Here is a 14,221-nt window from a genome sequence, read left to right on the forward strand (position 1 = left end):
ACAGCTGATAAAGACAGAAGAGCTGGTGAATATTGGATGGAGAATATTGCTGGTATTGACACACTCAGTTGAATAAAGAAAAAAAATACAGCGCTACCTCCAAAGGTAAATCTGGTGCTGGCTCACTTGCGTCCATCAAACCTGTTTAGATAAAATGTAGAATATTCTGATCTAAAGCAAAGCAAGTGAATAAACTGATTCATTAAGTTAAGTGGAAGAGGTTTTGTGTTTGGACAATTTCAGTAATTGAGATATTTACTGTCTCTGAAAGTGACTGAAAATTTTATTCATTACATCAGGATCTGCATAACAGCACATCCTCTTCCTATCTGGAGTTTATCTATTTTGTCATCCTATGCAAACTAGATTTAAGGTCTTACCCTTTTACTGTATTTTGTAAGGGCCTTATTCTTTTTTTTTTTATTACAATCCAGCATCTCCAGTTTTCAATTTAAGATGAAATATTTGAGTTTCTTACTACTGCCCATTTTACTTTGTAGAAGTATGTTCCTGTTACCATCTATCAATGAAGACCTGTAATCTAGTTGTTACAGTGATTAGCCATTAATCACCACTGTTGTAGTCCGAAAAGTATAGAGGAAGATCAGAACACTTTGGTATATGAAGCATTCTCCTGAAAAGGACAGACTTCATCTCAGAACTATAGTCCATATTCAAACAAACAAACAAAAACTCAGTTTTGTTGAAGTCTTATTTTGGCCATTGTTTACGCTGGACTTCTAGTGTGAGACATGCAGCTATTTCTTAGTCACTGTGGGAATAATCCCTATCAGTAGGTGCTCAGGGAAGAAGTAGTTATATCTGAAGGAAACAAGTGTTCAGGATTTGTGCATCTGGATTCTATGCTTACAAATACTACTCTACTTGTATCTGTGAACCAACTTTATGGTTGGATCTGTTCTGCTCTTTTTTTTTCCTTGGGTTGGAGAGGATTCTGGGATGTACCAGTGATAAAAGCACTTGAATTAAAAAAATAAATAAAAATTGTTACACATTTGGGTCCTATATGTGCAAAAAAGGCATTTGTGTTGACAAGAGCTTGCACCCAATTACTGCAAGGTAAATAACTTAATCACGGATTCCCATTATTTGAGAAACACTTTAGCATTCTTTATTCTGTAATTTACCAAAATGCAAAGTATTGTTACTTTGAGAGCCTGTTTTTCTTAGGGGTGATTAATATCACTCAAGTAGAATGTTATGCTCATTACCATCTCTAAGCAGTCTCTACAAGTCTCTAACTTAATATTGCAAACGGTTGAAAATAAAAAATAATATAATGAAAAAGTATGCTTTGTAATTTTGAAAAATGCATGCAATTGTATCACAAGAGCAATGTGGTTTCTTTTCTAAGATGATGACATCTGCATTTCCTTGACTTTTGCCCATTTCATACAGGTTTTCATAAGAACCCGTTGTGCCAAAGTTGAAGAATCTTTAGAAAGGTTATTTGATGGTGTGTAATACTTTCAGAAGGGCCCAGGGCTGGAATATTAAAGGCATTCTCTATATACCATTAATATTCCAACACTGCATTTGGCAACATTTTGATTCTGAAGAGAGTGCATGAGTTCAAGGTCAGAGAGATTGACTTGTGCTGTTCATTATAACCAATTATTGTGTGACAAATGAGTTTGAGATCAGGCTGAAAATTCTGTGAGAAAAATCAATAGTTCTAATCAGGGCCTTTCAGGTCATTTACCACCCTACCTTTTGTTACTTTGTCAGAAAAGAGCAAGATAAAACCTGTGTGACAGTGGGTTGCCTCCGTATTGTTACTTTCCATTTGAAACATATTTTGATATCTTGAATTATATTAATAGTTTAATTGGTTTTAGAGACTTCTAAATTAGTTTCAATTTGTAAAACTTTTTTTTTTAAGTATTCTGATAAGATTTCTCAACTGGTATTAAAGCTGTTTTTTTGTTTTGCCCATGCCCCCCCCCCCCCCCCCCCCCCCCCCCCATCTAGGAAGTAGTATATCTAAGTCCTAAACCATATTTGAGCTGTTTGTCTGTAATGAATAGCAAATAAACCTTACCAGCAGATATACTCCACTAATAGCCTTAGTTTGGTATCAGGGATAATTTAAACAGCTCTTCAGAGAGTTATAGCTTTACGACATCTGAAACAACAATTTAATGTTGTTTTGATCAAGCTGGGCATTTGTTGAGAATTTTATAAATCCATTTGTATTTTCCTTTGTAGTATCCAGACGAAGATGAAGAAACTAGATTGTATCGTTTGAAGATAGAAGAGCAGAAGCGTCTAAGAGAAGAAATTCTGAAACAAAAGGAGCTGAGACGGCAGCAGCAGGCTGGTGCTAGAAAGAGAGAATTGCTTGAAAGACTTGCGCAGCAGCAGCAGCAGCAGCAACCTTCTACGCAACAGTCCTACATGCAGCAGGAGGACGACTCCTCTGAGTTCCCCACCAATGGCAACCCTTACATACCCCACTCTGGCTTACAGACCAGGCAAAATGTGAAAAACAGACTCCTTGTTAAAAAGCAAGATATGGTAGTTCCAAATATCCAACCCAAACCCACAGATTTCCCACAGGTCGGGGCGAATATGCAGTATCAAGGACAGCAGATGAAGCCAGTGAAGCAGCTGAGGCAGACTAGGACAGTACCTCCGAGTCAGCCTCAGGCACCGCAGAAAGTATTACAGACAAAACCTGCTGCAGCATCGCTGCCCACGACACAGACTGCTCGAGTGGCTTCAGCACAAGCAAGGCCCCAGGAACTGAAACCTGGCGTGAAAAGGACTGTCATGCAGCGGACAAACAGTGGTAGTGGAGATGGGCCCCATGTCGGCAGCAAAGTCAGGGTGATTAAGTTGTCAGGAGGGGTAAGTTTCCAAGGCTCATCTCGTGTGTGTGTGTCGTCATGGTTTGTTTTTGTGTGTTTCATTCTGTGTAATCTCAAAATAAAAAATGGGCCTAAGTTGACAAGGGAAGTAGCAGGTTTAGCAGACCTAATAATCAATATTTTATATTTTCAGAATTGTAAGTTATTAGCATTTATTCAGAAATTGATGTTTGCTGTAATGCTTTACTGCCAGGCAGTTATCATTGAAATCACATTGAAATGATTCTCCTTTCTTTTAAGTTTGTTGTAACTTGTGTCTGACTCCTCAACTGAGCTCCTTTTGCTTACAGTTGGTAGTTCTGATAGTTGGTCAGAGAAAAGGATTTGGATTGCTGTTTTTAAGGTTTGGTTAAAAAGCTAGGCTCTGCTTATTTGGCAGTGGAAGCCACCTAATTTAGTTGTGTGCAGGTGCTGGTGTTAGTGTGGTTTCTATACACAAGGGAAGATTGTTTTTATTTTCTTGGGAAATGTGTTGTGAAACTAATTTAAGCAGTATATTGGAGGGGGTTGTTTCTGTTAGAGGCTGGGTTTAAAATGTTGCCATTTCACTTCTGCATCTAAATGAGATTCCCTTATCTTTTGATGAGGGGTCTATTATCTGCAGAGTGTCCCTTGAGCACCAGTGTTGTGGAGGACTCACAATGGTGGTCTTGATGGCAGTGTGCATATTTAAGATCTGGGGCTTTGGTTAGCAAGTATCTCGACCAAATTTCTTCTGTCTTAATGAAAAGACAAGTTAATTTGTTAGGGCTCTAAAGAAACTGAGATGAGGGGACATAGCAAGATGGTGTTGTCAGTGTGAAATCTGTCCTCAGGTTTATGCTGAGGAAAGAAGGATGTGATGTGGTTTAATGCTGTGGTACATTGGAGGTGGTTTTTTGGAAGAATGCTTCTTAAATTATTCAGAGTGTTAATTAGGGAAACTTGCAGAACTGCTGTAATCTGTAATGAAGTGAACAGTGTGTTAACAGGGACTGAACAAGGCCTTGGAGACGAGGCTTTACTCTGTAGAAATGGAGAGGAAGTTGAAATGCCAAAGTCTTAACTACTTTTTATAAATGTTTTTCTACAGCTCATAAAACTTAAATACACTTAAAACTGTGAATTGCATAATGACCATGTGGTCTTTCACATTATTAACATAAAGGATGTTATTGACTAAATAGAGCTGACAACAACCTGACTTAGAGGATGTCTAATGCCTCAGACATGGTAACTTAAGTACAGAAGAATAAAGTACAAGAAGTTGAAAGAAATTGCTTCTGTTGGGCTAAAAATATTTATTTATAAATATGTCTGCAGGAATCCCAGTGGCCTGTAAGAGGTATGACAGGTTTGTTATTCATGAATAATTGAATAAAGCAGTCATGCACAACTTTTTATTATGTGGTGAAACAAAACAATGCCAGTCACCACTGTATACAGCTCTTCATAACAAATGGTTATCAGTGCCCAAACCAGCAATCGCAGTGAAATAGTTTTTGTCATAATGCTCTATTTCAGAAAACCATAAATGATTTGTTTCAGATAAGTCTCATGGCAAGCAAGAGCAATTAGCTTCATTAAATGCATGTGTAACCCCCCTTTCACTGTATACAGAAGCAGATTTGCTCTGTCCTTCTTAACTTTCAGATACTGAGGTTTTAGCAAGGTAAAGCAGGTTCTTTACATGTAGTCGTTGTTACTTTTTCCATATTGCCACGGGCATTTTAAGTTTTCCTTCCAACTGTGGAAGAATAAAAGCAAGCATTGCAATTAGCTGTTTAACACTGATCAAGATAGTTGATTAATTTTTAATCAGTTGGTGACAAGCTGAATCTGTGACTTTGTTTCTTTGACCACACAAGGAAAAAGAAAAAATTGAGCAGTGGGGGGCCAATGTTGTCTATTTTGACAGGATTTTAAAGAAGAATTAAAAGCTGCTTGGACTCTGAATACTATAAAGATCGCAAATCACATTTAGTTTCCATTTCTAGCTTTTAGTCCTGCCACATGCTTTATTTATTTTCACAACTTTTGCCTCAACCCTAAATACAAAGCAAAATCCAAATCTCATTTTTCCTAGCCATTCTCCTTAGCATGTAATAGTGCTTCCTCTAATTCCCTGCCTTTGGCCAAATGGATGGCTGGTGTCTCTTATCTATATGCTCTGACTTGATCCTGCAGTTAAGCAGCCCTGCCTCAGTCTAATCGCTTGTACCCTTTTTCCTTTCTAGAGCTCTTTTGTGCAGAGGTGTTTTGAATACCCATGTACAAGTGAGATGGCTTGCGATTAGACACAATGCACGTTCCTTTTCGAAGCTCTCTTGATGCATGTTGGTAAAGACTTGGAAAGTCCCTTCTCTTTCAGCCTGCCAGCCATGGTACAGTACAATAGTAGAGCTGTCAGTTGAAGAAGCTGATTGAGGCCAGACCTGTACTAACTCTATCTAGAGCAAATTGACCTAAAACAGGAGGTGGTAGCAAGGACCGTTCTAGATTTAGTAGGACCATCCGTAGAACAGGATTAAACGGTGTTGCATTGCTGGTGATGTTTTTTTGTTTAACAGTTAAGTAGATGTACTTGGTGCATTGGTGAGATTTATGGTCTGTCAGACCATACAAATACTGTCAGAAGAGAATGGTTTCTTCTCTTGAGGGCAGTATCTTTCCCAGTCTAAGCTTCTATGTTTATTTGTGTTGCTGGGCACTGCAGTACTACTGAGCATCTCTGACCTCCAGGTGGAAGTGTCCCTTGTTACTTAAGAAGGTAAAATGGCCTTTCATGTGTTTCCACAATATTCTCTCTTGAGAGGATTTTGCTTTTTAAGTATTTTTATGGAATTGAAGAATTACTAATTAAATTCCAAGAAATATTGTAATTTGTCCACTTTATCTGATGCATAAGATGCCTTAATTTGTGGCTTCTTACACTTAAAGAAAAGGGAAGTAGAAAATGATTCAGCATTTCCTGTATGTCAGACTAAGTCTGCATATCAAGGTGACACCTTAGGTACTGTCACTAATGATTTTGTCTGATGCTTTTTTTAAACAAATCCCTTCCCCGCCTCCCCCCCAATACTAGTATGCCCATCCCTTTCTAATACTCCTGTAATTTATGCAGGAATAGCAGCACAGTGAATAGTTTTCCATTTTAATTATTCTTTTAAATGTTATGTTCCTGGAGAATGAGGCAGTGCTTAGTGTTTAGCAGATGAACTTTGATTTTTTGTGGGTTTTTTTTGTTTGTTTGGTTTTTTTTTTTTTTTTTTTTTTCATGGAGGCCCAAATATCTTTTGATGGATCCAGTGTGCTTTATGGTTTGTGTGGCGTTTCTTCAGCGCTGCCCTTTCCAGATATAGGAGTTCAGCATATTTGCTGAGTATTCATACTTGTATATTTTACTAAGAAAACATCTGAGATTTGCCTGGCTTGGTGAGGAGCCTGAAGTCAATTCTGAAGATAAGCGTAAGAATAAACTCAGTGAGATTGTAGAGTGTTGTTTGTTGAGAAGAAACACCCTAATAAATCACTTAAAAACATGATCATAAAATTATAGAAAATAGGGGTGAAAGGACCATAGAAATAATTTATTCTGTCTTGAAGAAGGGATGAACTCTGCAGCATTCCTGACAGATATGACCAACCTTTTTCTGAGATCTCATTATTGAAGATTTCTTTGGCCATCTATTCCAATGTCTAACCTGTACATTTAGGAGAATTTTCTTAGTGACCAAACCACATTTTCTTGCTGCAACTTTGAATCTATGACTAATTGTATTATACTTCAAGACACATGGGAAAGAATTTATATCCCTCTTTGTGGCTGTCTCTCTCTTTAAAGATCTTTTAACTGTTTCTGAGTGCTCGTGTCCTTCACTCTCTTGATGGGGCATGTTTTCTAACACCTTGGCTGTTTGTGGTGGTCTCATTTGGGCTTTCTGTGATCAGTTGGTAAATAGTTCCAGTACCAAGTGCAATTGAATTCCTTAAGCCAGTATATTAGAAGTGTCTTTAGTCCTGGAAGAACAGGTTTGTGCCAGCTACAACCTTAAATAACTTAAGATCATGAGAGATATGTGGTGAACATGTTTTTTCATTTAGTTGGAGGTTCTGTGGGAAATGGTAATATCTTAAAATCTGTGTATCATTCAGTCATCTTATATTGTTGTTGGGTGATTTCTCTCTAGCCAGAAAATGGCCTGCCATGCTCAGAGAGATGTGTGTCTGTCCCAAAGGCCTGAAAATGCTGGTTCTTATGCTGCACCAAGAACACACCAATCTTTGTCTCTGTGGAAAGCTACACAATGAGCTTTTTTCATAAATACGTATATATAAAAATACATAAAAATCTCGGTGTTCCCTGTTGGATTAGAAGCAGTATCTTATTAGTGATCATAATTCCTGAAAACCTGAGATGATGCTTTATCCTAAAAGCTTGAAGAAAGATTTGGCAAGTTCTTTTTGTTTGAAAAGCCTGTCACAAAAAATGTCCTCGGATTGTAAAAAGAAAAAGAGAATTGGAATGGAAGATAGACAACTTCATTCATATTTAGAGTAACTGAGAATTGTAAGAGACGAATATGGAGTTCTAAATATGGAAAAAGATACTGATTGAGATGATTCTTGTTTGATAATGTAACCTTATCAACCAACTTTGCTTAATGTTTGTACTTGTTTCTGCTTGCATGTGTATGTTCAAGTTTAATTAAAATATTTGACTTGAAAGCTCTATAGCGCCTTTCATCTAAATATGTCAGGAATTACAAACACTGAGATTTTTGGCATTTGCATGACAAGTTCTTGAGGGAGCCCTTCACCCAGCTCTGCAGCACTACCAGCTGCGAGAAGCACCACAGGAGCTCTCGCTGCATGCCATACTGTTAGTTTGTAAGAGGCAGAATGGCATTGCAGTTTATTCGTATCCCAGTAGTTGAAGGAGGTTATGGATAATGTCTGTATTCTGTCAGGAGCGGACTGAAGGAGCTGCAGAAACCATGCTATCTGAATGCCCAGATACCATCTTTGTCATTTAGAGAGTATCAAAATGGGCAAGACCTTTGAAGCAGTACTAATGTAAATGCTGTTGAAAAAGCACTCTGCCTGCCACAACCTGCAAGATTTCACTCTGGAAATATTTCACAAATGGACATGAATTTCACACTTCCACCCCAAAACTAAAACCAGACAAAAAATGGAACTCGGGGAGCCCTGTGGTATTCTGGTTATGAAAAGGCATAGTCTTTTCATGAAACATTTGAAAATGAGCAATAAACCCCGTCCTCCCAGACCTCCAGTGAGGATGGTCCCTGTAGAGACAGAATATTTCATGGCTTGGGGGTAGTGAGGCGGGCTATGCTGTGCTGTTTGGGGCATATTTGATTACTGGGAAAATGAAATACAAGGGCATGTGTGGACACACTTAGCAACTAGAAGGACTTAAGGTGACAACCAAACCACGCACAGACCGTACGTTTTATGGGTTGGTAGTAAAATCCTCAAAAGGGAGAAGAGATATCTACCTAAATTGAATTTAACTTTGTTGTGGATAACTTGGAACTAAAGTGCAATAAAGTATTTCGTATTGTAGATGGCAGAACAGGTTTCTCCTTTTCCTCAGGAGACTTTTAAAGTGTACGTTGAAGAGTGGTGCTTCCTCCTGAACACCCTGAAAGCAAGGTGTTTGGTATTGCTTGTCACTCTTGTTAAGTCTCAAAGGAGAGTTTTTCTGCTATTGTAAGTGTTATAGTGCAAAATTCGTATTGATATGATGTTGGTGTTACAGAGTGTCTAGTAGCCCAGTTTCCTAATGGGAAATGAATAAAGGCAACAGTAACACTGTTAAAGTACATCACAAAGAGAAAGAGCTAGTTTTCAAATGAAAATTAGTTGATGGCAATCTCTGAACTTTGGAGGGAAATGTGCAGATTTGTCCAATTTAAATTTAGTATTTTGAGAAGTCACAAATGCCTTTGTTAAATGGTATTTCAGGTTTGACCGCTTGGAATAGACCTTTAGGACAGAGGTGTGGCTCTGAGTTGGGAGAATCCTGACACTGTAAGTGGCTGGGGAGGGAGGTAATGTGGGTTGTCCATGTCAAGACTGTACAAGGAGCTTAGCGCAACACACCAGAGGGATTCGACTTGCCATTAGTTTTAAGCTTCAAGGAACATGAACTAGAAAAACTAGATATGACACAAGAAGGGAAGTTCCCGTTGTACTGGTTTCTGATATCCAGTACTGGCTTTCTGTGCCATAGCTGGTGTCTGGCTGAGAAGTGTTCCTTCAGGAGCTTTGGGCTGTCAAAAGTTTTGAATCACTGATATTTTCCAACAGGAGCCTTTTCTCTGGGTGATTTCTCTGCGTGTCCAGTCTTCACTAAAATTCTCTGTACAAAAAATTATCCTGGAGACTGGCAACTGAAAAGGGAACCAGGAAACTTTGCTCAAAAATGTGTTTATTGACATTTACATTATGTATTTTGCAGACAGCAATGTAAAAATGAAGGTACTTCTGAGAGTATTACACATATCCAGCCCAGAACCTTGATTTTGTTGTAGCTTTGACATGGGATTTATATTTTTTTCACAATGAACTGGTAGGTGGTTGTACTAGAAGAACATGTAGTCGTGATTTGACATCTGATCAACTGTGTTTTTGTCACTCCTGGTGAAACTTCAGTGTAGCATGGGTATGGCTAGGATTGTCTAACATCTGTTTGACCAGTCCTTCTCCATGCCTTAGTTCTCCTCTTGGGCGGATGAGGAGATACTTAAGGTAAGAATTCTGTTAGTACATGGGATTAAATGGAATTAGTTGCTTTTTTACAAGACATTTTCTTCTTGCTGTTCTGACTTTTCATACACCATTAGGCACAGAAGAGAAGATAGTCATCACATCATGGCTCACTGAAGCAGCTTAGCAGTGAAGGGAACTGTTTCTGCATTTTATTTATTTATTGGTTGCTCTTGTTTGAGATAAGTTTGCGCCATGCAAAAGTTTTAGGCTGGGAAAAGTAACCCATAGTTCACTGGCCAGCACCAGAAGTGTCTTTTTTTTCTCCTGTGAACAGGGAATGCTTTGGTTGTTCTACCACTTCTGTAGTCTGTTGTAGCTTATTTCTGTGTGTACTCTGAGTCAAAACTAGACCATTAGTATGTCTTACACCAGGTGTTAATGCTGAGTTGTCTGTTGATAGAGTAGTGTATTCTAGCCTGGCTGGAGAGCAGGAGTGTTTTTAAGTACTGCTATTCTTGAACTTAAAAAAAGACTTTTAAAGGTCTTAGAAGGCCTTCAAAAAAGATTTCCAGGTGTTTCTTATTGGCATCTGACAGATTGAAAACAGATCTTCAACTGTTCAGAAACAGCGCCTGGTCATGTCACTTGGTTGTGGGATATTTGGCAAGTGATTAGGCTTCCTATTCCCAGGTCCTCAGTCTGTCAACTGGCTGTATCAAAGTGCTAAAGCATTTGGAGCACCAGTCAAAGAGAAATAGCTAATTATTAGGGGTTTGCCTTTAATATGTGTTTCTGATAATTGTAGTGAGAAAATACTTGTATGTATTAGATGATAGTCTTTCTTGCTCTCCATGGTTTTTGCTTTACTGGTTTTCTGGTTTTTTCTGTTACATGGAATCACAGTTGTCTGTGTAGATGTCTGCCTTTTTTACTATAATCAGTCATAGTATTGGTAAAATGTAAGTTTACATATGAAAAGGTATATAGTTGACGAATAGTAATTTCTCTTGTCCTTGAAGTGAAGATGAATTTAGTAACCTAAAGGATGGGGTTTTCCCCCCCCCTTAACTACTGTGATACTGTAGAGTACTCATTTCTAGAAATATTGACTTAAACTGGTAACAGATGAGGGGTGTCTCATTTCTTAAAGGAAATCAATTACAAGACATTTTTGGATTGAGATTTCCCTGCAAGATTTAAGCCTCCATCATGTTACAGAGAATTTGAGTTATAGCGCATCTGAGAAAAGGTGAAAACATTTTGCTTCTCTCTGTTATTCTTACACAAATCAACCAGAGTTTATTTCCTTTAAGTGCTTTATCCAGCATGCGCATCCCTTTACTATTGGGTGATTTTGAATTAGCTTTATAAAGATTACATGGATAGACACAGCATTGTCGTAGTTAATAGAAACCTGTGCAGTGAGGTCTATGGGCTGCAAGATCACTAACAGTGCCAATGACAGTGAAGTATGGCCTTATCGAAAGGAGAATTCATAAGAGGCTGCCCTGGGACACTGCACCACTGTCCTTCTGTGTATCCTGACAATGTTATCTGTCCTCTCAGTATGGAGTATCAAATGTCTGTCACGAGTACAGAAATTAATTTAATGTCACCTGAAGACATGCAATTAATCTTTTAGAGGTTTTCATAATACCTTTACAGAAAGAGTTGCCAGTTTGGCGGATTTGGATTTTGGGGTTTAGCAGAAGATAAGGAAAATTAATTTTTCATCAGGGTTAATACAAGCTAGCAGGGCCACAAAGGCTGAGAAAAATGGTTTGGGAATTTGTCAAGTGTTGTCACTCTAGAATAATGCTGCTTAACGTCTGATAGGTGTAATCAAGAGTTGAGATTTCTATAGAGGGGGATTAATCAATTTGCTCACTACAGAATGCAAGTTGGTGATACCATTCCTTCATGGGGTTTAAGAATGAAAATAAGATTTGATCTGTCAAATTGCAAGCAGCTCTGACAGTATCAATGGGCATTTTTATCAGTACATTTTAAAGCATTTGTTATAAATAAATTTGTCCTGCTAATGTTGGTGGCAAATAAACTTCATCTTCATTGTAAAACTGTCATAATGATTATGATAGAGAGCTTCAGCTTGCTAAATTCAAGCAGTCCCTCATAAAATTCTGCTTTTAGAATTTGTGATCTCATATTTGACAGAATGGTCTTTATGATGCTCAAAACACAACACTGACTATATATATATACACATATATATATATATATATGTGTGTGTATATATAGTGAGAGAGTCTCACTATTGAAAAACAGCCTTGATAAGTATCAGGGAATCGGTTCTAAAATTCATGGCCATTGAATGGCGTAATTTCTCTTTTTGTTAGTCCAGTTTCAGATCAAACTGTGCAGACTCTTCCGCAGTAGAAGTTTGGAAACCATTCACCATGTAGATCAGATCTGTTTGCCTCGATCTTTTGAGTTTTGTTTAATTACACACAGCATTTGAAACTAACTTGTCATTTTGGCACTGCTAGCAATCTTGCAGTACTTGAAATCTGAAAGGTAGTTTTTATACTTTCTCCTGAACAGAACTCCTGCCTTTTAAAAAAAGGCGTTTTCATTACTCCAGAATTAACCGAATAATGGTAAAGTTTCATTCAGGAGAACTCTTTCCTAGCTATATGTTAGGAAGGTAGACCTTTATAAAACTTGGAAATTCAGAGCTTGAAGGTCAGAATGATTTGTAATATAGAAATTAAGCAGTAGACAATAACAGAAAAGCATTCTTCCTTTATTAGTTTGCAGACAAAGAATGGAAATTTACTTTTCTGCAGAGGACTTTAGAAGAAATTTGCAATATAAAATCAGAGCTTGTATCAATCAATCTCAGGTCTCTGTGGTGGACTAAGAAATATTCTACCTGGTTTCAGCGCTTTGTGCATCAAATTGTATGAGGCAGTCTGTGGTGATGAATAGATGCATCTCTGAAAAATTTAGTGTTGCTCTGTACATCCCAAAATGCTTTAGAAAAAAAAATCGGATAAAAATGTATTTTGACAAGAGAAGACTTAAAAGTTTTAATACCTCCTTCTGTTGCTACATGTTTTTGGGGAGGGCAGTGAGGTAAGCTAATGAAAAATTAGCAATACAGAAATTGTCTTTAGGAAAAGCAAAAGTTGATTTCAAATGAGCTAGAACTGAGACATTTTAAGTAGAAGAGATGCTAGCAATTTAGCTTCAATGATTTAGACGTCATTTTGGGTAGCTTCTGCAATACTGCTTCAGATCACTTACCTGCTTGTGTGTAGCTTTGCTGTGTCTTTTGATTTACCTTCTGGTTGCCAGCTTATTGTGTATCTCATGAGTGAAAATCAGGAGTCAGCATATGTACAATCATCTTTACAGTCATACATCTTTTCCTCCAAAATGTTAATGTTATCTTATAAGCATGTGACCAGTAAGTAACGTTCTGAGGTTTTATAGCTTTAAGTCCAGATGTTAAAAGCTCTTTGTGGGTGTTTTGCTTGACTTAGTTCTTCACTGACATGCCTGAAGAAGCCACTAATTGTCCTGCATAGAAGAAGTTTAAAGGATGATGTTGGTGGTGAGTCTCATTTGCCACTAAATACTACTATACAGGTTGTTCATTTTGGCTCAGACAGTGCTTGTCCTTGCACTGTCACGTCTTTAACCAGTGAAAAAGGAATGGCTGCTAAAATTTGTTATCTGAGGCTGTGTCGTTTTGCTTTTTAGGCATATAGTGACCTAGGAGTCACGTTTGGTTTTCATTTTCTTCAGAAAACCACCAGATTTCGTCTTCAGTTGAAGCCAGGGCTACCTGTAACGGGAAACAATGTATTGCTGACTTGCAGGGAGCACTGTTAGTCCTTGAGCAACAAGTTGCTCACTCACGGACCTCTCTTGAGAAGTGGTGCTGCAGGTTCGTCTCTGCTTCCCCTCTTCAAGTCACCTCAAAAAGCAGTAGATGTGCAGAGCACTAGTATAAAGAAAGGGTTTGAGCCAATTGCCCTTTCTTCCCTCTTGTTGCAGGAACAAGCAGACCTCACTCCATCCCCTTTTTCTTATCCTGTGGACTTTTATTGTTTTGTATAGGTTTTCTTATTCTTGAAATGTATTAATTCATTAAAAAGTCCAGAGATGTTTCTGCCTTTTCAGACTTTTGCAGGAGCATCGTGCTAGCAGTGAAGCCCAAAGGTGGCATTTGAGACCCCAGCAGGGAACAAACCCCGTCAAGTTTTTCATCAGTGTGAACCAATGTTGTGTGCGTTTATGCCTTTGACTGTTACAGTTGTGCGTTTACTTTATACAGTTTTATTTGGTGATAATTGGGCTTGGTAGTTAAATATTGGGTGGTTGTTGGCCATCCTAGCCTTTTATGGGAAACGATTGTTTGCTTTTGAAGTTTCAGTAATGAGCATGTTCGATGTGTTTGGTACCTCAGGGCTTCACTGTCAGATGCTCTTCCTATGTGCTGGGATCGCTTTTTGGTTTGGAAAGAAATGGTTGCAAATATTTATGGTTGTTTTTCACAGCAGGCAGTTAGCAGAGATTAGATTTTAACTCCTAATTATTGCGTTTAAATTCCTCCTAGAATTTTTTTGTTCCTTTTTGTTTCATCA

The 14,221-nt window shown here is 38.1% G+C and overlaps 1 protein-coding gene across 7 annotated transcripts in view; it reads left to right on the forward strand.

Moving 5' to 3' along the window:
• Nucleotides 1-14,221, forward strand: part of RBM33 (RNA binding motif protein 33) — a 106,957-nt gene that overhangs the window by 70,830 nt on the left and 21,906 nt on the right. For 6 of the 7 annotated variants that reach the window (XM_075492379.1, XM_075492380.1, XM_075492385.1 and 3 more), the window contains one exon: nucleotides 2,230-2,871. In XM_075492379.1, coding sequence (XP_075348494.1) covers nucleotides 2,230-2,871 — 642 coding nt within the window. Of the gene's footprint in view, nucleotides 1-2,229; nucleotides 2,872-7,060; nucleotides 7,559-14,221 lie in introns of those variants that run through there. The other variant, XM_075492386.1, reaches the window with a different exon arrangement.

Source organism: Mycteria americana, chromosome 2, assembly GCF_035582795.1.
Source record: "Mycteria americana isolate JAX WOST 10 ecotype Jacksonville Zoo and Gardens chromosome 2, USCA_MyAme_1.0, whole genome shotgun sequence".
Classification (NCBI taxonomy): Eukaryota; Metazoa; Chordata; class Aves; order Ciconiiformes; family Ciconiidae; genus Mycteria; species Mycteria americana.